The following is a 26,551-nucleotide window of genomic DNA, read 5'->3' as shown; positions in this document are numbered from 1 at the left end:
AGTGTCTAGAATTTAACAGAGACAGTCATGCCCTTGGATGGAAAAGGCAGCACAATTGCACTTAGTACTGAAGGGGTCTCCCTTGCTCCAGCTGGACTTTAGGCTGATTCCGGCCTTCTGGTCTCCTGTCTGTGTGCCCCCAGGCAAGTGTGCCCCTGGCAGGCCAGCTCTGGGGCCCCCACGGTAAACCACTCTGCCAGGCCTCTGTGATAATGGACTGCCTTCTTTTGCAGCTGATTGGAGATTCAGGAAAATGCTCTTGACAGCACTCTCCTCTGCTGAGTTCACACTGTAAAGGGCTACAAAAGCCTTTTAACTTAACCACCTAGAAAGCGTTAAGCCTTCCCATTGCATGCACGCAAAAGCGTGCACACACATGCACACACACACGCACACACGAACCATTCCTGCTGTTATGCAGAGCCTTGCAGTGCGAGGATTAGAGACTGCTTTCATCTTTTCCAAGTAAAAGAGGAGACTGGGATCTCAGGGGAACACAGCAAATGAGGGAGGCCAGGATCCAGGGTGCCTCTTGGGATGGAGGGGGGTCTCTGGACAACCCTGTCTGTGTGCTGCTTTGCACACACTTCCGCCCTCCTCTGGCCCCCGCACCTCGTTGTTGTCTTGATGCTCCTCTCTGCCAGCTGCTCCCTCTCTGAGTCCAGAGTCCAGAGACAGAGTCTGATCAACCTGGCTGATCAATACTAAAGGGCATTTAGGGGGTTACAGTGCTCTTGGCATTAGCTCTCCAGTTGCCCTCCCAAGAGAGAACTGCTGTAATCAATGTCTTGTGTGTCCTTCTAGAAATATTCCAATCTATCCTTCTCTGTCCCTACCTCTCCCCTCTACCCGCTCCCCCCCCCCAACACAATTGTAGCAGGCAATACACATTGTTGTGTTCTGGATTTTTTTTTTTTTTTTTTTTACCTAGCAACATGTCTTGGAGAACATTCTATAGCAGGACATATGTACAAATCTCATTCATTCTTTTTGATAGCTGCCTAGTCCTCCATTGTGAATGCACAAAACCACAGTCCTTTCTTTGAGAGCTTTGGGGCCAAACATGTTTCATGTTTTTTTTTTCTTTTGAAAGTCATACCATCCCATTATGGCCTGGGTTAGCATGCTGCAGTCAAATATACCGACATATCTGCAGGAAAATACGAATATTCATACTAAGTGGGGGTAAATAAAGACTTTAAATTTTATGTCAGTTCAGATCTGGTTTTGCTACTGAAAAATTACATATAAAGGATTGTGGACCTGTCCGTAAATATATGACTAGTTCCCAGTTAATGACTCATCTAGGCTGTTAATAATCTTTTGCTGCTACAAGAGTGCTTGAAAGGATATCCCAGAGCAGGCATCTCTGCGCCCGTGTGCAGGAATAGCCGAAGGTTAAATTCTTAGAAGTACAATGAATGGATCAAAGGGTATGTGCTTTTTAGAATTGTTTCTAATTTGTCTTTTAACAGTGGATGAAAGGGGAAGAGTTTTTTTGTTCCAGGACATCTTGGAGAATTCGGGCCTGGTTCAAGCGTGGCTGCCCTTGGCTGAGGCACTCATGCTGTGCTCTGTGTTGCAGTTTCCTAGTCCACTTTTCCTGAAGGGAGTGGGAGCAGGGCATTGTCCTGAGAAGGACTTGGGGTCCTGCCCAGCACCTCGATTTCTGCACACCATCTCTCACAGGCCCTCAGCTCCGAGCACCTGTCTCGGCCAATTGCAAGTTGACTCCTGTGAATTTCAGACCCCACTAGCGTGCAAACAGCAGACCCTTCCCTTTCCTCTCTTCACTTCTCAGTGTTCTTGCAACTTGTCTCCTGGGGGAATCAGGAGCTGCCCCTTCCATATTTACAGAGCTCAACCTCTTTGTTCAAACTGTTAAAAAAATTTTTTTTTTTTTAAAAAGGAAGGGAGAGAAAAAAAAGACCCTGTCAGCTGATGGCGCTGCATTACAAGAGTCTGCCCGATAGGACAGCTGACACTCCAAATCTGCACTTTTCCCGAAATGAAGCCTTTTAGTTCTCATTGCTGGGCAGAGAGGAGCTAAATTCATTTTAACCTCCAACTGCCAAATGCATTCCCCGTGGTGAAGGGATCGTTGTCCGTCTTTCTGCTTCTTTGGGTCTTGGTCTCTGTAGCTTTGAGAGCGTGGACAGTGGGGGCCCCGGTGACATGAACAACATAAGTCACATGGCAGGATTACAAGCAGCATAGCCAAGTAGTTGAACCTGTGACCCCTGGAATCAAACAGCCCAGATTCCCAGGCTAGCACCATCACTCAGGCAGGTTACCGTTCCTGTCTGTGACCTGACGTCCTCTTCTAAAGAGAAGGGATGCAGCATAGCGTTGGGGTAAGGATACAGTGAGCTGATGCGTGCAAAGTGCTTAGAACGGTGCCCAGCATTTACCAGGAGCTCAATAAATGCTGGGTATTATAATTTAGCATCCGTATTATAATTAGTATTATATTTAGGGCAAAATGGCCTTTTTTTTAAAAAAAAGCTAATCCTTTTAAAGGCAGAAGTGGAAGAGAACTCTTGCTAAGAAAAGGCAGGCTGAGGGTTGGGCCATTGTTCCTCACCTTTTCGGTGCAATGGAACATCACGTAATCCCTCCTGCGAGAATTACCTTGCCCTTGAATCACCAGACACCTGCAATCAGGCTGGGAGCTGCAGGAGACACGTACCCAGACACGGCGCCCGTAACCCACATTTAACAATGGCCAGGCCAAGACTCGAGCTTCGAAAAGCAAAGAGAATCAATTTCTGATAAAATGCCAGGAAGGAGATTGACATGTCTAAAACCTTCCTGGTATCAGCTTGGCTTCCAGCACAAGATTAAACTCGAGGAAAAAACCCATCAGAGAGCTGCAGTTTGTGACCGGAAGGAGATAATGTTGACAGCCGCCTCTTCCCGAGTCGGTTTTGGATAAGCCATGTGCCCTTCAACAGAGCATCATCAGAGTTTCCTATATCCTCAGATCTTGGGCATGAAATTGCCCAGAGTCTGTCTTTACCTCTCCCCTGCTCCCACCGAAATCACTTTATAGAATACAGAATACAATTTAAAAAGAGAATGATGCTATCTAAGGGAAGGAGGTTCCTGCAAATTACTCATGAAAGGTGTGTGTCCTGGGTGAAAATGGGCCCGTGTGAGCTGTTGGTCAGCTGGGGGACACCTCTGAAGGAGCAGGGTGAAGGGCGTGAGAATGCCAGGCCACCTGGGCTCCAGCCCTAAGTCACCTCGGCTGACCTTAGGCACACCCACTCTCCCCATTCTGGGCCTCTGTTTCCCCTTTGATTGCTCCAGGTCTGGTAAGAGCCAGTGGTCCTATGACTTCAGCTTCATTAGGGCCCACAAGCCATGTCTCTTAGTCTCTGTTCAAATGACAGAAGCCTTCCTCAAATCAGCCTCAGCAAACAAAGGGAATGTGTTGTCTCGCTTGAGCTGTACAGTTCAGGGGTAGACCACATCAGGCGTGGCTGGATCTAGGTGCTCAGACTCAGTTCTTCTGACTCTGCCTCCTTCCGCAGCATGGCCATTCTCCAGCGGCTGGTCCTTCTCCATGTAAACTGGCCACTGGCAGCTCCAGTGGTTAGAGGCTAGAGAGCGTGTGAGGGGAAAGCGCAAGCACTGGAGCCAGACGCCTGGGGTCGCACCCTGACTCATCGCTTACCCAATGCTCCTCTGCCTCTGAGCCTCAGTTTCTTCATATGTAGAATGGGGTTAATAGTGGCGCCTACCTCACAGGTGCTCCAAACGATGCCTGATGTGTAGTAAGTGAGTGACAGGGGCTTCTTCCTCTTTTCCTGCTTTTTGCTGTTTTTATTATACTTCTCTAAGAAGTTTCAGCAAAAGAGAGGTCCCATCCCCACCGCCATTAAGCACACAGTAAGGAAGGGATCTTTTCCCAAAGGACCATCAGAATCTAGTTACCAGAAGACGCGGGAGAGGCTAGCGGGCCGGCAAAGCACCGCCGCTGACCAGCACCTGACCAAGCTGGTAAAGCAGACAAATAGCGCCATTGTTAAACATGGCTTTCATGTCCGCGCCCACCGCACCCAGTGAGGCAAGCATCCTCATCTCGCACGTGAGGAATGCTGGCTCAGAGCAGTGAGGCCCCGAACCCCAGTTAAGACAGCAAGTGCAGGGCCCAGCTGATACTGCACGTTCTGTGCACTGTGGTGAAGTGGCGAGAGCGTGGGTTGCTTTTGGAGGCAGTTGGGGGAGCTTAGGCACGTGTTTTAACCATTCTCAGATTCGGTTTCTTTATCTATAAAATGGGCGATATCTGTCCTTCCTCCTCAGGTGTCTGAGGGCTCAGTGAGGTTAGGGAGATAAACACAGGAAACCCAGCCCCACTCAGGACACCCCTGGCTCTCATACTGGCCACTTTCCCTCTCCTTCCTCTGGACCCTGCTGCTGGTTTAGAGCTAGACAGGAGGACCCCAGACTCCTGGGACCACAGGGCAGGGCAGGTGAATGGGAGGCAGGCGCAGTGACTGCTGGATAAGTGGGAGCCTCAGTTTCCTCGCCTGATGAGCTGAGATGGTCCAACACTCACCTCCCCCAGCTAAGCCCTGTGAGTGATGGCTGCATCCCATTAGAGGCCACTGTAGAGATTATGTGCCCCTCCCTGTCCCCATCCACTGTGTATTTCAAAACAAAAATTGTGAAATAAGTGTAGGAAAATTCAACAAAGCTCTCAGTTTCTTTTCCCAGGATGACCACTTTGATGCCCTTTCTTTCGTTTAATGTAGAAGCCTAAACTCCTTCCAAAAAATTTCATCGGGCCACTCGTGCTTTGTTGATGCCCTGGGAGACGGTTTGGCACATGAGAGCAGGATTGGCAGGAGCGGTCAAGGGCAGGGAAGCGGTCCAGGTTGGATTGCTTGGATTTATATCCTGGTTCTACCTCTTCATTCGCTGTGTGGTCTTTGGCACTTTACATAACCTCTCTGGGCTTCTGTTTTCTGTCTGCAGAATGGAGCTGACAGCGTAGTGACACCTCTTGGGGCTGTTGTGAGATTAAATAACACACATGAAGTACTTAGAACCACACCTGTAATTACGTGCCCTTTAAGTGTATGCTATTCAAGTCCCACCGCTGGGGCCTGTTCACTCCATGTTCCATCAGCTGGGGTTGCTGGGGGAGGCAGGGTTGGTGTAGTTCACATCTGCAGGCGTTTTACCTCTGTGGGGCCTGCATTATACATTTTAATCTCTTTCTGAGTCTAAAACGAATGCATACTGATTATAGAGAAGAAGAAAATGCAGAAAGCTACAGCAATTAGGCATTATCTTACCCCCTAGCTAATCACTATCACTTGTCTTTTTGTTTCCTTCTAGCTTTTCTCTATGCAAATATATATATTTCAAGATTAAGATCATGCTAAGGGACAATTAAAAATTGTCTACCTTCCATTACTCTTTTTTATTTATTGAGGTATAACTTACATCCACAGAGTGGACAGTCTTTGGTGTTCAGCTTTATGAATTTTCATCTAGTAATACTCCTGTCTTGGCATGACCCACATCAAAATACAGACTACTGTTAGCGCCAAGGGCAACCACGATCTTGACTCTACCAGCATAAATTAGTTTTGCCTGTATTTGAACTTCATATAAATGATTCACAGAGTCAGCACTCTTCTTGCCTTTTGGTTTTTTGTTAATCATGTCTGTGAGATTCATCCATGTTTTTAAATGTATCAGTAGTTCATTCTTAAACATGGTGGTCTAAACCTTCAGTTGTGCTTTTATTAGAAAAATTAAATCACAAACTCATTTGAGTTAATTGTCATTGTTTTTAAAATTTCAAGTTTGTGCATTAAATAAAAATTCCTCTTCCAGCATACCCCAACCTAATTCCCCTTTCTAGGAATAACCTTGTTATCAGTTGGATTTTCTTCTTTCTGAACTTTTTCCTGTTTTTACAATTCTAGTCATTGTTTCAGTTGGAGTGCACTGGGCTGCAATTGATAGGAAACCCAACTAGCAATGGCCCAAACCAGGGATCAGCAAACTTTTTCTGTAAAAGGCCATGCTGTCTTTGTCACAATGACTCAACTCTGTCATTGAAAATGGCCATAGTCAATATGTTAATTAATGAGGGTGGCTGTGTTCCCACAAAACTTTATTGACAAAAATAGGCAGTGGGTCAGATTTGGCCTGTGGGGTATAATTTGCTGACCCTTGGCTTCACAATAGGGATTTGTTTGGCTCACATGACAAGAAATCTAGAAATAGCCTCATAAGAAAAACCTAATAATTTATACGCCTACTAAAAATATCTGAGAATGCCAGACTCTCTAACACCTTGCTAATAGTGGATTTTTAACAACCTATGATATGTTTGCCAGTACTCTTTGTCCTTATTCCTGTGTTTGGGGGAAATATTTTTGCCTGATCTTCCAGCTCAATAATTTTTTTCTATATCTGTATCTATTCTAGTTTTCATTGTCTTTTGATTTTTAAAATTTTTTTTAACACTTTTTATTGATTTATAATCATTTTACAATGTTGTGTCAAATTCCAGTGTTCAGCACAATTTTTTTATTCATGGACATATACACACTCATTGTCACATTTTTTTCTCTGTGAGTTATCATAACATTTTGTGTATACTTCCCTGTGCTATACAGTGTAGTCTATTCTACAATTTTGAAATCCCAGTCTATCCCTTCCCACCCTCCACCCCCCTGGTAACCACAAGTCTGTATTCTCTGTCTGTGAGTCTATTTCTGTCCTTTATTTACACTTTGTTTTTGTTTGTTTGTTTTTGTTTTTGTTTTTTAGATTCCACATATGAGCGATCTCATATGGTATTTTTCTTTCTCTTTCTGGCTTACTTCACTTAGAATGACATTCTCCAGGAGCATCCATGTTGCTGCAAATGGCATTATGTTGTCGGTTTTTATGGCTGAGTAGTATTCCATTGTATAAATATACCACATCTTCTTTATTCAGTCACCTGTTGATGGACATTTAGGCTGTTTCCATGTTTTGGCTATTGTAAATAGTGCTGCTATGAACATTGGGGTGCAGGTGTCATCCTGAAGGAGATTTCCTTCTGGATACAAGCCCAGGAGTGGGATTCCTGGGTCATATGGTAAGTCTATTCCTAGTCTTTTGAGGAATCTCCACACTGTTTTCCATAGTGGCTGCACCAAACTGCATTCCCACCAGCAGTTTAGGAGGGTTCCCCTTTCTCCACAGCCTCTCCAGCATTTGTCATTTGTGGATTTTTGAATGACGGCCATTCTGACTGGTGTGAGGTGATACCTCATTGTAGTTTTGATTTGCATTTCTCTGATAATTAGTGATATTGAGCATTTTTTCATGTGCTTTTTGATCATTTGTATGTCTTCCTTGGAAAATTGCTTGTTTAGGTCTTCTGCCCATTTTTGGTTTGGGTTGTTTATTTTTTTCTTATTGAGTCATATGAGCTGCTTATATATTCTGGAGATCAAGCCTTTGTCGGTTTCACTTGCAAAAATTTTCTCCCATTCCGTAGGTTTTCTTCTTGTTTTATTTCTGGTTTCCTTTGCTGTGCAGAAGCTTGTAAGTTTCATTAGGTCCCATTTGTTTATTCTTGCTTTTATTTCTTCTAGGAGAAAATTTTTTAAATGTATGTCAGATAATGTTTTGCCTATGTTTTCCTCTAGGAGGTTTATTGTATCTTGTCTTATGTTTAAGTCTTTAATCCATTTTGAGTTGATTTTTGTATATGGTGTAAGGGAGTGTTCTAGCTTCATTGTTTTACATGCTGCTGTCCAGTTTTCCCAACACCATTTGCTGAAGAGACTGTCTTTATTCCAATGTATATTCTTGCCTCCTTTGTCAAAGATGAGTTGACCAAAAGTTTGTGGGTTCATTTCTGGGCTCTCTATTCTGTTCCATTGGTCTATATGTCTGTTTTGGTACCAATACCATGCTGTCTTGATGACTGTAGCTCTATAGTATTGTCTGAAGTCTGGGAGAGTTATTCCTCCAGCCTCTTTTTGATTTTTTAAATTTTGATGATTAAATGTTGTACTTGTGATTTCTAATTATTTTCCGTAATGGGTTGTTCTTGTTCAGTGGAGTCAATGTCCTCTCTTATCCCTCTGAGAATATTAAATATATGTTTGATGTCTCTGCTTGCATTGTTATCTCTGTTTCTTTGGTTGTTAGTTCTGTTGAGTTGGCCACTCTCTTTCCCAGTGTGAGTTTTCCTGGATTGTCTGGTGATTTGTGAATATGTGCCCTTCTATGGGATGTGAGCTCCCGTTTCCTTCTCTGTGGATGCTGTTTCTTTTTTAACTCTGATTTGCTGCCAGTGATTGCAGGCAGAGGAGTGGAAATTGCTACAGAAGTGTGATGCAAATAGTTTGTATTCTGAGCACAAGATCTTCCTTTGCCTTATGGATATGCCCTGTCTTTCTGTCCCAGAGACCCACAGCCACAGCTGCTACAAGCTGAGTTGATTGAAGGGCCACTTCCTGGTGTCCCCTTAGGCGTTTTCAATTAGCCTCTTTGATCTTTGACCTCACCCCCCTCCTCCCCCTGGAGAATGTGTTGCCTCCATGTTTAGAGCAGCCCAAGACCACCTTCCCCTATCACAGCAGTCCTTCCTCGCTTCTGATTTGGCCTGTGCTTCTTTTCACTAATCCAGTTCTGTCTGCCATCCATTTCTCAGGGATTTCTCAACATTTTAAATCTGCTAGTAGCCCCCTCTCCTCCCCTTCCCATCTCTTACAAATTTTAACTGTTGTCATTTTTATGTCATTGGGTAGAAGAGGCTGATGTGTGTACTTGCTCTTGATTCAGTCTCAAGGTGACTTCTTGTTAGAGTTTTCACCTTCCTGATCACCTTCATTGGGACAAGTTCATCTTTCTCTAAAAATACACCATATCAGAACCAAACTGAATATTCCAACTATGAACAGATCAGTGTACACTATGGGGATGGCGTGTACTTTCTAGTAAGAACTGGGTTCAAATGCTTACCGTGCTCTCAACCACACTGATCAAGTCCCTTCACTTCTCTAAGCCTCAGCTTCCTCACCTGTCAAATGGGAATAGTGATTATAATCCCTGCCTCACAGGTTAATGAGAGTATCAGTTGAAACAGTGTGTCAAGTTTTTAACATGGGGCCTGGCACACAGTAGGTGCTGAAACATGTTAGTTCACTTCTTCTCTCAGCTCCTGACAAGATTTCCATCTCGCTCATTGTGTGTGCCGTGGTGGTGGTAGATTTTGGCAGCCACATCACTCTGTTAGCTCTCCCTGAACACATTAGCTAAAAGCCCTGCCTTTGTCTCATGAACTTTTCCCAAGCAGACTTTTCCAGTGCCTCTCCTCGTGTAGGACCTTTACCCCGGCTGTGATGCGTTTTATCAAGCTGTTCTTGCACCATCGCTAGCCTGCAGAAATTGATCTTTGAACCCAGATTCCGTCATCTAGTTGATTCCATGTGCTTCCCATCTGAATGTCATCTGCAGACTTAATAAACAGGCTTTAACAGCCAGATCCAGCCATTGATAAAATTATGGCCTGGGATAGGACCAAGGACAGAACCCCATGGCATGCCACCCTTCAGGGGAAGAGTAATTTAGATGACTGGGCAAGATGATTAATTTGTCCAGTTCCTGTAATAGTGTGTCCTTGTGGCTTGATTATAATAATAATATTAGCAACCACGTATTGGGTGTTATTTACGGGCCAGGCACTGAGGTAAGTGTTTTTCATATATTACTGTTTCTGGTAACAAGTCTGCAAGGCAAATGTTTGTACTACTTAGGACTCAGTTTAGAAAAATAAACTCAATCTAGCTTTAGCAAAACAGGGACGATGTTACTTCATTACAGGGCTCTGAGTGGGTGCCTCCCAGAAGCCAAGGGCAGGGATGCATCTGGCTGGCACAATGACAAAGATGGTGTTGAGAGTGGTGAACCAGTGTCTGGGGCCCTCTAGGGTCCCAGAAAATCCCCTCTCTTTGGCTCTTTACGTCTGTCAGCGTCTGTGTCCTTCTCACTTGGTACAAACTAGCTTTCTCTGTTTCTCAGTTCACCTGGCAGAAAATAGTCCCATTGGCAACTCTGAGTTCACTTTCCCCCTTTCCAGAGAGCAGCCAGATCTTCCCTGAGCCTGCTAGTCCAAATCCCCCAGGATTGTTGGCCTGCGTGGGTCAGTTGTCTGCTCCTAGGCAGTGGTGGGGTCACCCTGTTTGGACATGACCACCAAAAGCCTCAGTGCCATGACCTGATATCTATGGGGCAAGCGATGTCCGGTGTCCAGCTGCACATTTTATAAGTGAGCAGAAGGCCCAGAGTCACATAGCTGGGAAGTAGAGGAACCAAGACTTCATCTTAGTCTGCCTGATGCTGCAGCTCATGTGGTTGATGCTCTGTTCCTTTCCTTGGGCCATGTGGTCCCAGGGCGGCTCTTCTGGTGGTGCTGGTGAGGACTGGCTTGTGTCTGAGGCCGGAGAGGCCAAGCGCCCACCTTCTGTGGCACCATGGTCTGGTCCCCAATTCAGAGCTCCAAGATCCCTGGTTGGTTGGCTTGTTTCTTTGGTGACTCGGCAGATGCCTCCACCCTGGCCATCACAGACCTCACGACTTGGTGGAGGGACCTGATACTTAAGAGTATAAGCACACACTCTGGAGTCCAGTAAAGCTCTGTTCGTTCCAGCTCTGTCACTATTTTGCTGGTGACTCTGTGCCTCAGTTTCCATAACTGTAAAATGGAGAACATTACACTTTTTCAGATGTTGCAATGATTTAATGAGATGATACGTGTAAACCATATCTGGCCAGCATAGAGTAATCAATTCTATTCATGTTACCAGTTAATTAACTCTGTAACAATGGAAAAAGTTTAGGAATCCAGAAGAGAAAACCTTTTACTTGCCAATAGGGTAGGGAGCAGAAGGCGGATTGACTGACGTTTCAAGGAGGAAATGGCATTGAAGCTTGAATAATGGAGAGGAGGGTTGGGTTAGGGCAAGGCAGATAAAAAGAACAGGTGTAGACACATACACAGGCGCATGAGGGAGCAGCAAGTAGTTCATTGTGATAGAAGCAAAGAATGTTATGTACTGGGAGAAAACAGGGGTCAGGAAGTCGGTGATATGGGCTGGGGCCGGATGGAGAAAACTTTGCTTGTTCATGCATCCGCATCTGCTCAGCAAATATTCATCAAGTACCTGCTGTGTGCCAGGCATGGCCCTGGGTCCTATAGGTTCCAAGGTGAACAAAACAGACACAAATCCACAGCCTTTTGGCACTTATGTCCTAGTGGTTAGAGTAAGTAAAAGCTAGAAGGTGTCAGAGGAAAAAATAAAGCAGAGAAGGAGGTGGGGTTGCTGGGAGGGCTGTGATGTCATATGGGTCCTCAGGCAGGCCTCACTGAGGTGGGCAGAGACAAAGGAGATGAGAGCCTTGGGCACAAGGACAGCAAAGACGGAAGTCCCGAGGGTGGAGAGTGTGTGGCTGAATTAGGGGGAAGGGGTGGCAGTGTGGTGGGAGGTCCTTAGTTATACAAATAATACATGAAAGCGGCTTCCTTAAGAGAATTATTTTTAACCTTCTAGAGAAGGCTACAATCCCTTGTGCCAATTCCCACCCCTCCCTAATCCCAGTCTTCCCCTCCCTGGAGTAACTATTGTCACGAGCTTGGCACGCATTCTTCCAGACCTTTCTCTGTGTATCTGCTTACCCGAGTGTATCCATAAAATAGATGTAGTATTTTTGGAGAGTATGTATTTTAACAAAATGGTATCACAATGAATGTGTGGTACGTGCCTTGTAAGTTGTAATTTGCCTGTCGTCCCTGAACCGTATCTTGGAGATGCATCCTTGGTGTTACAAACAAACCCAGTTTTTTAAAAACTTGTTACGTTATGTTATGGACAGACTGTGTGGGTTATTCAGCCATCTTCCAGATGGAGAGCATTAGCATTTTATACATTCCTCCTCGGGCACCTGTGTGTCTTTCTGGTAGATTCCAAGGAGTGAAATGGCTGGGTCTGAGTAGACTGAAGCTATGCGGGGTTTTGTTTTGTCTTGTTTTAGCGGATTCTGCCACCTTGCTCCTCAAATTGCCTCCATCACCTTACTCACCAGCCGTGGCAGGTTTTTAATGAGGGAAGCCACGGAGATCTGTGTTTTAGAGCAAAGCACAGTGGTGGGCTGTAGGTTGGAAGGAGCAAGCAGGGGGCTGAGAGATCAGGGAATTTGTGGGCTGCTGTTCTGTTCTTAAGAACCTGCATTTGGAGGGGACAGAGGCTACTTTAGGGGCTGGGAGAGACGCTCCCAATCCCTTCCTTTCCTTCTGAAAATAGATCTGTGCAAACGAAACATTGTCTGTCCTGCAGCCTGCACGCCTGGCTTCTTCCCTGTCAGCCAGTTTCTATTCCTAGCCCTCCCCATCAGCTTGAAGTCATCCCCTTTTGACAAACAGACCAATAGAGACTTTATAAAAATGCTATTTTTATTAGAGTGGACCAACTCCTCCATCATCGGGCCCTTATCCTGCCACCAGTCTGAGAGCATCCTTTGCCAGCCACCCTCGATGGTGCGTTCAGGGGTTGGTGCACCTCTGAGGTTGTTTGTCACCAGCCTGGCGCCCATTACAAGAGTCTGATCGCAGCCTCTCTCCAGAGGCAGACCAAATCCTACACCCAGCTGCTCTCCCCAGAGACAATTTAGCTCGGCCCCTTCCTACAACAGAAAAGGAAAGTTGCAGCTTTTAAAAAGCTATGTCATCTTTCCTTTGCATGAATTTCAGGTGGGTATTAACTTTGTGGTATAAAATACCTTCGGGATTAGCTCAGGGAGCTGGGTCTAGGGTCAACTCTGAGTTTAGATTTTGTGCCATCACAATTAGAAACTTCGAGATGTTTCTAATCAGCATCATCTTCATTGCTAACATTTATCGAGCATGTATTACATGCCAGACAGTATACTAAGAATTTTGTGTATAAGGTGGGTGCTTTTAATCATCGTCCCACTTTTTTTTTTGCATTTTTAAATTGAGATATAATTTACATAAGACAAAATTTACCATTTAAAGTGTACAATTCAGTGATGTTGTATTTTCACAAAGCTATGCAACCATCACCACTATCTAATTCTAAAACATTTAGACCACCCCATAGAGAAACCCTGTACCTGTTAGCAATCACTCCCAATTCCTCCCTACCCCGTTCCCTGGCAACCTCTCATCTGCTTTCTGTTTCTGTGGATTTGCCTGTTCTGGGCATCTCATGTAAATTGAATCATACAATATGTGGCCTTTCATGTCTGGCTTCTTTCACTCAGCATAATGTTCTCAGGGGTCATCCACGTTGTCATATGTGCCAGTGCTTCATTTCTTTCTACATCTGAATGAAATTCCACTGTATAGATACACCATACCCTGTTACCCATTTATCCGTTGACAGTTGGGTTGCTTCCACTTTTCGGCTGTTATGAACAAGGCCGCTCGGACAGCATCCCAGTTTGACAGCTGAGGGAACTCAGGTGCAAGTACTGTTTCCCACTCACACAAGCCGGATGGGATTCTCACTCAGGTGTCTGGCTTCACAGCTGAGTCCTGACCACCCTACTTGTATGTTTAGCTGTTGCACGAAGACCCAAGAATTGAGGGCCTATGTCACACACCTCCATGGCAACCGTATTTCGGAATCAAAATTTGGGCCCTTTGATCCAAGGACTCCATTTTATGGGACTTGGGTCTGTCCTGTTTGAACTCAGGACCATGGTGGGAAGTCCTTGCTGAGTCAGAATCATCCATTCAGTTCAAAATGTGTTTACTGATGGCCTTTGATGTAACGAGACCCAGCCCTGCCCTGGGAGTTCACGGTCAAGGAGAACATGCTGCCGTAGGTCCCCAGGGAGCAGAACCTGGGATGGAGATGTGTAGCGCAGGAGGCTGATTGGGGAGGGCCCGCAGGAGCAACACCCGGGCGGGCTGGGGGAAGCAGGTGAGGGCAGGAGGAGGAGGTGAACTTAGATGCAAGCCTTGCTGATCCCTTAGGGAGCTGTGGGGATGGGCGGCCCTTCAGAGATGTTCCCAGGCGAGGCAAGGAGCCTGGGTCTGTGTATCCTTGGCCTCAGTCAGTATCAGAGACTGGGCATAATCTGGGACAAGACAGGCTCCTTCCCGGAAAGGGACACAGCTCCTGGGAGCCAGGGGGTGAGTGAGCGCTGGGCCTGCAGCACAGCGTCCACTGCACCACCTAGGTCCGGGTCCATGCCGGCTTCATCAGTGCTCTGGCAGAGAGTAGTCTGTGAAGATGCTTTGGGAACACGGCTGAGGGAGGGTGTAGCCCACCCTGGGGCAGGTGTGAGCACGAGGGGAACTTCTTGGCAGGGGAAGCGGCAAGTGCCTTGGCCCTGGGAAGAAAGGGGCTGGGCCTCTCTGAGAAACAGCCAGAAGGGCTATAGGGCCAAGGGCTGGACAGGAGGTGGGCACGAGGTCAGGAGGGTGGTGGAGCCAGAGTGCTTTCATCTCTGCCTCTGGTCCTGAGCACAGCGCCCAACTCACAGGAGAACCTCCCTAGAAGTATTTACTGAATAAATCGGAAGGGCCTGGAGTGCTCCCCCCTCTTCAGGGGGTGGGGGCCAGCTCTAGAGGGTGAGTGTTTGTTCAGGCAACGCAGCTTGCGGGGCAGGAGGTGATAGATGTGGTCCCGGTGATAGATGCGCCCTGTGAGAGGTTCATTCCCTTCGAAGGAAGGGTCCTCGGATGCATATCAAGCAGTGGAGGCAGAGATTGGAGGGAGGATTCCACCCAGGCTGCTTCTCTCCGCCCATCAGGCCAAGTGGCGGGTGCTGCAGGATCAGAGGCTTTGACAGGTAACAGCCACCCTAAATCAGCAGAGCGCCAGTCTGGGAGCTTGAGACTGCCTCTCTCTCTCCTTAACTGTCAGAGGCTGTTTATACTACCCGCCTTCCAGGGGGCCGGCCCTTGCAGGCTCTCCTCAGGGTGGAGGGTAGGAATAGCCTCAGCCTGTGAGCAGGTCTGCTCAAAACCCGCCAGTAGCCCTCTGGCCACCTCAGAGTCAGACCAGAGTCCTCACCATGACCTCTGCCCCAGTCCCACCCCATTCCTCCCACTCCTACCTCAGGGCCTTTGCACTCGCCGTTCCTGCCACTTGGAACCCACCTTCATCCAGATTCTCACAGGGGTCACTTCTCCTTCCTTCAGTTTCCGCTTGCAGGACATTTCATCAGAGGCCTGCTCTGACCCCTGGCTACAATAGTACCTCCCTCTCCCACTGCCTCTGCTTTTCTCTATCTTTTATTTTCCATAGCTCTTAGCACCATCTGACATACTATATATGTCAGTATTATTATTATTATTTTAATGGAGGTATTGAGGTATTTACTGGGGAATTGAGCCCAGGACCTCGTGCATGCTAAGCACGTGCTCTATCTACCACTGAGCTATACCCTCCTCCCCCCATTTCTTTACTTTTTATTGCTTGTCTCCTGTCTCTGGAATGTGAGCTCCGTGATAGTGGAGACTTTGATGGGCTCACTTTGTGTCTCCAGAATAAGTGTTCAATAAATATTGAGTGAATGACTTGGTAAAATGAGGTCTGTGCCGCCTGCTTCTCAGGGCTGTGTGCACGTGGAAGTTGGGGCATGGAACTTCCCAGCGTGTGATTTGCTTACTCCCCAGCCCTGCAGGTGGCATGCGAACGTGGGCTATTTTCATCAGTCCATATTTCTGTTTGCTTTCTATTTATGGCAGGTGATAATGATTTTCCATCTATGGCGTTAATATAAAGTTTCCTTTTTGAAGTAAGCTCATTCAAGATTAAAAAAAGAGAAAAATCTATACTGGCGAGCCTCAAAGAGTTTATAATTCACATTGCCATCTTCCTAGAAAACTTTTCTGAGAGTAAAAGAAATGTTAATTACTTTCTAGCAGCCATGTATTGAAAAGGATTTTTCAGATAGCTTTGGAAAGAGAACATTTTCATAAAGATACAGCGTACTGGCTCCTGGAGTCCAGGAGGAAGTCCTAGATTCTGGATCTGCATCAATATCCTACAAACCCTGATACTAAGTATAAAATCTCAAAGTATACATTGGTTGCAGTAAATGATGGTGCATAAATATTTGAGAAATAACCCAAAGTCTTCCTTCGATTATCCATCTGGTGTGCACATCGCATGTGATCTTGCTGCCGATTCCACTCAGGGCATGAGAAACGCCAGTCTTGGCTGCAGCCTTTGTGTTGTTTTGATCCACCTCTAGGGGGCAGTATCAGCTGTTGCTTTAGATCTTGCAGTGTAGGCATGCTAACTGTGGAGTATTTGTCGTTCCTGTTTTGAGGATGGGAAAACTATAATTTTTCATTCAACTAATATGCACTAAAGACTTACAACACAGCACTGGGACATAAAGAACAATCACTGGGAGAACACTGAGGTGGGTTTTGAAGGAAGAGTAGGAGTTTTGTACTGTGAGATACATTTGGGTGGTCTCTGTCTGAGAGCTTAGGGCCATCACTGAGAGCATTCAGTAAGGTATTATTTCATCCCTCTACTAAATGCTTCCCTGGCCCTAGGACGTGGCACAGACTTCAGATTCAGACACCCCCGTATACATTCTACCTCCGTACCACTGAGAACTCACTCGGTATGAAACACACACACACACACACACACACACACACACATCAAACTGGCCTCAGTAAAGAAAGGAATATATTAGCTCTTGTGACTGAAAAGTCCAACATAGTGCTGGCTTCAGGCAGGGCTGGATATGGGGATTAAACACAGTTAAGAAGTTTTAGTTTCTGTCTGGTCTGTCTTTCTGTGTCCTCAATTCTGCTGCCTCTGTGTTGGCGTCACTCTTGGACAGGTGTCTCCATGAAGCATAGAAGGACGTTCATAATTCATGAACTTAATCAGTTGATAAAAGTAACTTCTTCCTTTTGGTGGCCCTTGGAGCTCTTGTCTCAGATCAGCTAATAATTCCTGGGGAAGAGGAATAGGGACTTTTTCAGTGGCTTTAACCAATCCCTGGGTTGAGTCTGTTGGCCTGGCTTGGGGCACATGCCTAGCCCTGAACCAATCACCTAACCAGGGAGACAGACTAGCCTGAGTGGCCAGGCCTAGGTCACATGCTCGCCGTTGTGGTGCCAGCACCAGTGTTATTTCCACATACACCGCATTACTGAGAACAGGGGAGAGGTTGTTTCCCAAAGGAAAACTGAGGTGATGTAACTAGAAGAAAATGACACTTCAGCATTCAAAGCCTCAGCTTCCTCCTCTATAAAATGGGGACAATGAGCCTTAGGGCCTAGTAGTATTGCGACTCCCCCAACAAGCACCCAGGGAGAGCATGATTAATGGTAATTAAAGCAGTCTGAAGCCTGGGGTCCAGTAACCTGGAACATTGACTTGTTGCTCATAAATTGTCCCTCAGTTAAGATGTGGCACTTGCGGGGAGGAGGGGCAGGGCAGATGGAGTAACTCAGGTGTGCAGAGGTGTTCCGTGAACTCTGCGGTGCTCCCGACACAGTGTGTTCACAGCCTCATTATTAAACTGTTCCAAGTTATTGTTCTTCTCCCCCGGGACTTGACACCTGCGAAGTCAGGTCCCCAATGTCCGCCAGCCCTGGAAACCAGCACTAGACTCTCAGCTGCTTGTTAATGCAGCTCAGGCTCTGGTCCTTGCTAAATCAGCCCTGTTTAGGAGAATTCCAATATTCTGGCCTCAGAGGAATACGTGATTCCTGAAATATAGACTCTGTCGAGCTCCTTTAAAGCATAACTGATTCTTGGCGTTACTTTCCAATTCCATTTTTTTTTCCCCCAGAGAGAATTAATAATATGGCCATTGATAAAATTCTACAGCGTCTCTGAGGCCAGCATTAGGGATAAAGATGATAAAGATGCAGTGGCACTTTGCTTTCGTGTCACGTCCAAATTCCTTAGACCATTTGCCGTACTTAACTTGCACCTCCTTGGCACCCATCCCTCTAGTCAAACCCAACTTCTGGCCAATCCATGAACGTTTTGGGCTTTCTCAGGCCCCCAAACCTTTGCCTGTGCTGCTCCCGCTGTCTGGAATGCCTTTCTCCTGTTGCCCAGCAAACCTTTCAGCTTTCAAATCTCAGCTCAAATGTCTCCTTATTTATTCATTTAGTGAGGACCCACTGTGTGCCAGACACTGTCCTAGGGGCTTGGAATGCACAAGGTGACCATGGCAGACACAGTTTCTGCCTTCACGGAATGCCCATTCTAGCGCAGCGGGCGACCCAGTAAGTAAAAGGCATAGTGAGTAAGATAAAGTAGATATTATGTCAGTGGGGGGTTGGGAATGGAAGTGTATGTGCACAGCTTGCAGTTTTATTTATTTATTTTTTATTGAAGTTTAGTTGATTTCTGATGTTGTGTTGATTTCTGTGTTAGTTTCTGGTATACAGTGTAGTGATTCAGTTGTACATATATATATATATATTCTTCTTCATATTCTTTTTTATTATAGGTTATTACAAGATATTGAATGTAGTTCCCTGTACAGTAGGACCTTGTTTATTTGTGTTATTTATAGTAGTTTGTTTCTGCTAATCCCAAACTCCAAATTTGTTCCTCCCCCCCCACCCCCTTTGGTACCCATAAGTTTGTTTTCTATTTCTGAGTCTCTTTGTTTTATAAATAAGTTCATTTGTATCTTTTTTATTTTTAGATTCCACATATATATAAGTGATATCATATATTTGCCTCTCTCTGTCTGACTTACTTCACTTAGTATGATCATCTCTAGGTCCATCCATGTTGCTGCAAATGGCATTATCTCATTCTTTTTTATGAGTAGTATTCCACTGTGTATGACATATATATGTATCTCACATCTTCTGTATTCAGTCATCTGTCCATGGACATTTAGGTTGCTTCCATAACTTGGCTATTGTAAATAGTGCTGCTATGAACATTGGGGTGCATGTATCTTTTCAAGTCAGAGTTTTCTCTGGATATATACCCAAGAGTGGGATTGCTGGATCATAATGGCAAGTCTGTTTTTTATTTTTTTAAGGAGTCTCCATACTTTTTTCCATACTGGCTGCACCAAACCACATTCCCACCAACAGTGGAGGAGGGTTACCTTTTCTCCATACCCTCTCCAGCATTTGTAGTTTGTGGACTTTTTAATGATGGCCAGTCTGACCAGAGTGAAGTGATAACTCATTGTAGTTTTGATTTGCATTTCTCTGGTAATGAGCGATATTGAGCATCTTTTCCTCTGCCATCTGTATGTCTTCTTTGGCAAAGAAGGTTTAGGTCTTCCGCCCATTTTTTGATCAGGTAGTTTGCTTTTTTGTTACTGAGTTTTATGAGCTGTTTGTATATTCTGGAACTTAAGCCCTTATTAGTTACATCATTTGCAAATATTTTCTCCCAGTCTGTATATTGTCTTTTCATTTTGTTTATGGCTTCCTTTGCATAGTTTGCAATTTTAAATAGAGTGGCTGGGGAGGACTTCCCCAAGAAGGGAAGATCTGAGGCAAGCCTTGAAGGAGTGAGGAATCTGAGTGTTTACCTGGGAGAAGGGCATTCCGGCAGGAGTGGTGATTCAAAGGCTCTGAGGTGGGCGCATGCTGGGTGCTGAGGGTCTGGAGTGAGGAAGAGGTGGGAGGTGGTCAGAGATGTGAGTGAAGGCCCAGTGCATAGGGCCTGGTGGCTGCTGGGATGCGGGCAGAGTCCAGGGCAGAGGGGCGCCATGATTCGAAGTCCGTAGGACCCTGGGCTGTAACAGTGAGAACAGACTGCAGGGGTGAGGGCAGGAACAGGAGACCAGGGAGGTTCTCCTGAACCAGTGTGGTCATGGGCAGGCGGGAAGAAGTAGTTGGGTTTTGGAGATACGATATTTTTCACATGGAGCTGGTGGGCTGGATGTGGAGTGGGTGAGTGAGTTAGTGAGTCAGGCTTCGAAGATGACTCCCAAGGATTTGGATCTGGCCGTGCCCTCAGGAGCCTTCCTAGTTCCCTCATGGAGATCCTTGATGTCACATGTTGTGCATTTTATTATAATCATTTGTCTCCTTTTTTTTGGTCTCAGATGCCCTTGATCATCTGATGAAAGTTACAGGGACTCTCTTCACAGAAAAATACCCTTCTGCGTTCAATTGAATAGGTGTTCCCAGGACCCACTGCGGGCCACCCCCCCACCGCCCCCTTTTCAGGACCCCTGGCAAGGGTGTGTTTGCTTGACTGAGTGCACACCAGCAGCCATTCATACCACACACAATAGGAGTGGAGGCAGAGCTGTGCAGATCAGCCCTGACTGGTGGGTGGGTTCAGCCTACACCAAGTTGATATCAGAGTTTTTGGTTTAACCCTCATCACAAGTGTAACAGCCACACAGTAAGCACTTGATAAATGTTTGCTGAAAGACAGTGATGATACACTTGGCACTTTATAAGGTTCTCCCACCTGTGTGGATTGGCTTTAGTATTAATTAATGCCTCTGTTTTATAGTTAGAGAAGTAAACTCTAAGCAAAGTCAAGTGTGCTGTGCCGGGGAAAGGTGGTGTCTGAGGGTCAATCTGGCGGGTGCTTTAAGCAACCCTAGCAGTTATCACCATGGACATGGGTGACGATGGAGCTAGGACTAGAGCCCCGGACTCCAGGATCACCACAGGATGTTCCTCTCCTTCCCCCACAGTTCTGAGCTCCAGGAATTTATAATCCGGCTAGGGGATTAGTAAGTAGAAGAAAGAAAAGGATCCTGAATTACTTCCACCCTTCTCCTTGTTAATCCTTAGAGCAGCCCTGGGAGGGATACCTTATTAATATCTCCTTTTTACAGACGAGGAAACTGAGGCTCAGAGAAGGTAAGTAGGAGAGTTCAGGACTCACCCCTCAGTCTCCAAATCCCCAGATAATGAGTGAGCAATATATACAGTTAAAGGCTTACAACGTAGCACTCAATTATATACGATTTCACCCTGTATTGTATATAATTTAATACTAATTGCAGGGTTTCAGAATGAGCTGAAGTGAGCAGGGCTGAGAATGGCAAGGGAAGGCTTCAGGGAGACTTTGGGGGCTGAGCTGGGCCTTGGAGAGGATTTGGGTGGAGGCTGGAGGGAAAAGGAAAAGAATGAGTTAAGATATCAGGACAGGAATGGACTGGGTAGGGGTGGGGAGGAGCTAGGATAGTACATAAATGCAAATATAACTGACTTCCATTGGGAACTATCCAAGTGCCTGGTACTGTGTGCCTTTTTATTGTTATTGCATCCAATCCGCATTTGACACTATGAGGGGAAAAAAGGCCCAACAAGGACAAGTACTGTTATTACCTACATTTGACAGATAAGGAAACTAATGGCTCTGTTGTGACGTGGAGCCAGACCTGGACTCCAGAGCTCACTCTCTTCTCAGCTCAAGTTCAGAGCCAATCTGGTTAGAGGTGGACGTACTGTGAATAGTGGAGAATAAGATGGGCTGGTTTAGGGCCTTGCAAAGGGGCCTGTGGACATCGCCTGGGAGCTTGTTAGAAATGTAGGCTTGGGCCCCTCCCCAGACTTACTGAACCAGAACCTGCATTTCAGCGCAATCCCCGGTTATTTGCGAGTGCATCAGCATTTCCGAAGCACGGAGCTGGTGAGAAGTTTGGCTAGATACATGCCTGCCCTCTTTCCAGTGACATCTCCCTCCTGGTAGAGGCGAATAAATGCATTCCCAGAGGGTTTGAGGTGAAAACCCAGGGCAGCCCACCACAAGCTGAGATCTCTTTGAAGTCTCCTATTTCATCTAAAAATGTCATTGAATGTTTCATTCCATACTGTAATATATCAGTGGTCATTTTAATATCTCAAAATGGTTATGTAAATTGCCATGGAGTAAGATCTGTGTTCCCGGAAGATACGTGGGATGGGTTTCCTTGTATCTTAAATGAGGTAATAATAACTACTTCAAGGGCTGCTGCGAAGATCAAAGGAGAATCATGTATATGGAAATGCTGCATAAACTATCCACATCATACACGTGTTGTTCTGGAAGGAACTGAGGATCTGCTCCAGACCTGGTGTCTCGTAACTAACCAGCTGTCTTCAAGGTGAGGCAGGGCTCAGTCTCGGGGAAGACAAAAGGATGCCTCTGGGCATCTCAGGAAGCCAGGAAACTAGAAATAGGAATGCCTATTGCTGGTTTGTTTAAATTTCTTATGATTTTTATAATATCATCCTTTCTTCTTATTTCCCACTTCCTGGTTGGCCAGATTAGCCAGCAGAAAAACCCCAGTAAGACTCAGAGGCTTCAGAGACATCAGGATAGGGGAGAAGATGGGAGTACTGCATCCTGTCCCCAAGTGGCCCAGAGAGAGGGGGACCTGGGAGGATAAGTGTGGGTGACAGAGAAAGGGGGAAGCAGATGGAGTCCTATGGGAAAAGAGAAGAGAAGGGAACTGGGCTGTCAGCTGTGGACCAGCAGTGACTCTGTCTTCCCTATGTGGGGGGGGGGGGTGTCCTTGTAATGGGAAGGAGAAGTGAAGACAGAGGGAGAGAGACCCAGAGAGGTGAGATGGGCAGAAATAGTGACCATCCACATCTGAGGCCAAGGGGGAGAGGCAGCCAGAGAAGGACAGGAGGGAAGGGGGACTCATTCAGAACTGCAGAAGCTAAGAAAGGGGAGCGTTTGGGGATGACGGACGGGTGGTCAGCATCTCCCCATAGCCCAGAGCAACTGAAAAGTAGAAGCCGGGAAGACCTATTATATTTGCTTAAGGAGGTTATGGGTCACCCTTGGGGAGAGTTCTGGTAGATTAATGGGGTTAAAGCCAGATTTTGAGAAGCTAAGAAGAGAATGACGAAGATTCTTTTTTTTTCCTTCTCCCTCTGATAATCGTTAGGATTTTCACACAAATTGTGTTTCTATTCCAAATGTCTTCCTTGCCACTTAACACTTAATCCTGTAACTTGTGACTAGACTGCAGCTGACTTTGTCTCTTTAATCCATTCCTTGGCAAAAAGTTATTTAAGAAACATTGAAAATTGCAAAGCATCGTTTATAGTATGATCCTATTTTTGTTTAAAGGAACATGTGTTTGTGTGTGTATTTATAAATGCGTATATACGTATATTACAAACAAAAACATCTAGAGGAATATGAAATTATAAAGGGGGTTTTAGTGGTATATACATATGTCACTTTTAATGTGTATAGTTTATTATACACTTATTATCCCTCCTAAAGTGGTACAAAATTCTAATAAGGGTTATCTTTAATGATTAGTTCGTGGTATATGACTTAATTCTTTTTTTTTAAATTTTTTTTTTTAATGACTTAATTCTTTTGGCTACAAATGACAGAAACTCAGCTGAAACTTTAAAGCAATAAGTAAATTGTCCAGAGACTTCTTCAGGCATGGGTGGATCCAGGGGCTCAAATTATGTCATTAGGAATCTCTCTCTCTCCATCTCTGGGATCTGCTGTCTTCTTTCTTGACTTCATTCTCAGACAATTCCAGGTTTGTATCTCATCAGCTTAGCGCCCCAGTGGAAGGAGAAGAGCTTTTCCCCAGGAGTCTCAGCAAAGTCCCAGGGCTGAATTTCAAGATCCGGGCTCAAGCCATGGCTCATCAGTAGACCCATGAGTCATTGTGGCTGGAGGAAGTACAGTGTTGATGAGTGAGACCAAGGCCAAGGTCATGTGACACAAGAGGAGACCAAAGGAGCTTTCAAGGGCATCTAAGGCAGCCAGTGAACTAAAAGAAGGGGCAGAGTGGTTCAAAGAAATCCAGAGTTCTGTGGCCAGAAGAGGAGTCACAAAACCCTGAATGTCTGCTTTAAAGGGGTCTTCACTCTCTGGGTCATAGTTTTTTGGTTTTTTGGGTTTTTTTGGCTTTTTTTTTTTTTTAATTGAAGTATAGTCAGTTTACAACGTTGTGTCAATTTCTGGTGTACACGTAATGTTTCAGTCACCCCAATACATACATATATTCCTTTCTATATTCTTTTTCATTAAGGGTGTTACTCTGTGTCATAGATTTTTGTAATGACTGAGTCGTTTATAATAAGCATGCATTTCTCTTATAATGGCCAGAGAAAAGTGAGATCCTCTCTTCAACAACTGATTTGGGCTACACCTGGTTAGGACAACTGAGAGAACAAAATCTGGAGTGTGGAGAAAACAGTGAGGCCCACATCTTGTCAGGGCCCTTGATTGTGTAGGGCCTGAGAGGGGTGAACAGTGGCACGACTGGGGAATCTTCTCCTCTTCGTAGATCGTTAGTGGTGCATGTTCAAGACCCACTGGGCCGTCAGACAGTCTCTTGGGCTCTGAGTCACCAGAGTGATGCGCCCAGGGAGCTGGGCCGCTGTCAAGGTCAGCCTCTGCCTCTCCACATCCTGTGCGGTGTGTGCCATCCCCCGGCCTCAGTCAGTGCTGCCTCTGCATTCCAATGTCACATCGCTCTGTTTCTTCATTGCAGGGTTGCACTAAGGACATGGTGACAGACTTTGATGAGAAGCATGATGAGTATTTAATATTGCTTCAGCAGAGAAACCGGTAAGATGCAGCCCCTTGACGGCAGCCCTTCATATTAGCCAAATAAAAATCCTGTTTAGATTTATTAACAGCACGCAGGCCCTGTTTCACCTCAGAATGGGATGCAGTCACCCTCCACTCGCAGGCGTGGATTCATCTCTGCAATCCCAGCTCTTATTTCTCCATTCACCAATTTAATTACATCTTTTGATTGGGCTGTAGCAAACTGTTCCACGGGTAAGGACCGCCTCTTGCCTCCCTGCTTCTGTTCTGGGAGAGGGTGGGTTTGTCATGAAAAGCTGGAATTTGGCAGGGCCTGTGCCTGAGTCACCTGAATGGCCCAGGCTGTGATCTCACAGGCTTTGAAGGTCCCTTGAAATCGAGCCTGTAATCATGCCTTGTTATGTAAAGATGGAGCTGTGTTACATTTCTGTTTGAAGTTGGTCGATGTCATTTAAAGTTAAGTCAGTCCTGATTTTGACTCCGGAGTGCTGGTTCTTCCAAAAGCCTGCAGCCGATGCAGGCTGAGGTCAAAGCCTGTGGTCTGGTTTGAAAGCGGTATCGTGTCTTCAGTGCCTTTGCAGGGCTGTGGATGTTCATTTTCAGTTCACTGTGGTTTGTCTTCTAGCCTAGGACCTTGCCGAAAGCTGGGTTTGCAGACTCAGGTGCTTGGAGGGGCCGGGCAGTGAGTGAAGCTGGCTGGGTGGGGACAGGGGGCACCTGGAACTCTCAGATCCAAACTGCTCACCTCATGCCAGTTACTGTTTGTGGGAACACAGGCCCAGGAGGGGCCGTATCCTCCAAGGTTGCCGGAGAAGCTGGAAATCTGGATCTGTGTTGCAAAAGCTCCTAAGTTTTAAGATGTTGGTAATGAATTCAAATTAAAGCACAAAACAAACAGAAGAAATCTGCAGGGCCCCCAAACAGATCTGCAGGAGGGGGAAGGAGGGGAGTACTAATTTGGGTCTTTGTGTTATGTGAGCGGGCTGGAGGTCTTACAGGCAGAGAGTCTGAGGGTTGTTATACTGAATGTGGATTCAGCCCTTGTCTGATGGGCTGGATTACCGGTGCTTGTCAACTGGGGCCCTGGAGCAAGTGTTTATGGTGTAGGATTGTCCCATGTGTTGTAAGACTTTAGCATCCCTGCCTACCCACCGCTTTACTAAATTCCACTAAGGCCCCCTAGTACCTGTGTACGTTCCAGATGCCTCCCAGTGAGGCGTTCCCACCCCCAGTTTTCAGAACCTCTGAATAGATAAACTCTCCAGGACCAGCCAGATGTGCCAGGCAACATCTGATGTGCCCAGCTGCTCTGCGCTCATCTCCCTCCATCCCAAGGGTGACCTCCAGCCAAGGCTTGTGCTGATTAGACCAGTGTGGGTTTTTATCATCATTAATGCCATGGGGCAGGATGTTTTTATTCAGTTTCTGGCAGGCCGGATGGTGCCACTGAACACCTGGGCGATCACTGAATCATCTACATACGACTTGTCTGGGAGGAGAGTGTCATAGTTCCTTCTGAGCAAATTGCTTCTCATTAATCGGGGGATCAATACATGTGGGATCAAAGAGGCGCCGGCCGATAGTACAGATGAGACTCTCCAGAGACGAGGTTGCAGCACAAAGGCAATTAAAAAATATGTCAAAACAGAGCTGTCATAAAATTTGGGGGCCATGCCACTGAGAGGGAGCTGGCTTGATGACAGGAAATTAGAAGGTAGTACCGGAAAGAAACACCTCCAAATGGGGACATAGGCAGGGAGAGAGTGCCTCTGAGCTGTCATCAGGTCAAGCTGGGAAAGACACCTTTTCTGGAGCGCCAGCCGCATGCCAGGTAACTCGCCCCCATCATTTTGTTTTATCTTCACTCTCCCTGATGAGGTCAGTACAGTTCTTGTACCCATTTGACAGATAAATAAGTGGAGACCCAGGACAGAGAGCAATTTGCCCCGGGTCATGCAGCCAGGAAGTGGTAGAGCTGGGCTGTACTGTCTGATTTATGTTTTGTTTGAAACTGTCATCAAAAATCAGGAGGGAGACCTGCC

The 26,551-nt window shown here is 46.0% G+C and overlaps 1 protein-coding gene across 8 annotated transcripts in view; it reads left to right on the top strand.

Moving 5' to 3' along the window:
* KATNIP (katanin interacting protein) overlaps positions 1-26,551 on the top strand; it is a 174,042-nt gene that overhangs the window by 21,313 nt on the left and 126,178 nt on the right. For 4 of the 8 annotated variants that reach the window (XM_074346162.1, XM_074346160.1, XM_074346159.1 and 1 more), the window contains exons 1-2: positions 9,602-9,721; positions 24,451-24,527. In XM_074346162.1, coding sequence (XP_074202263.1) covers positions 9,617-9,721; positions 24,451-24,527 — 182 coding nt within the window. In that variant the 5' untranslated portion in view covers positions 9,602-9,616. Of the gene's footprint in view, positions 1-1,380; positions 1,434-9,601; positions 9,722-24,450; positions 24,528-26,551 lie in introns of those variants that run through there. The other 4 variants (XM_045521107.2, XM_045521110.2, XM_045521112.2 and 1 more) reach the window with 2 other exon arrangements.

The sequence above is a fragment of the Camelus bactrianus genome, chromosome 18, assembly GCF_048773025.1.
Source record: "Camelus bactrianus isolate YW-2024 breed Bactrian camel chromosome 18, ASM4877302v1, whole genome shotgun sequence".
Taxonomy (NCBI): Eukaryota; Metazoa; Chordata; class Mammalia; order Artiodactyla; family Camelidae; genus Camelus; species Camelus bactrianus.
The sequence above is the reverse complement of the archived record's forward strand: the minus strand, read 5'-3'. Positions and strand labels throughout refer to the sequence as shown.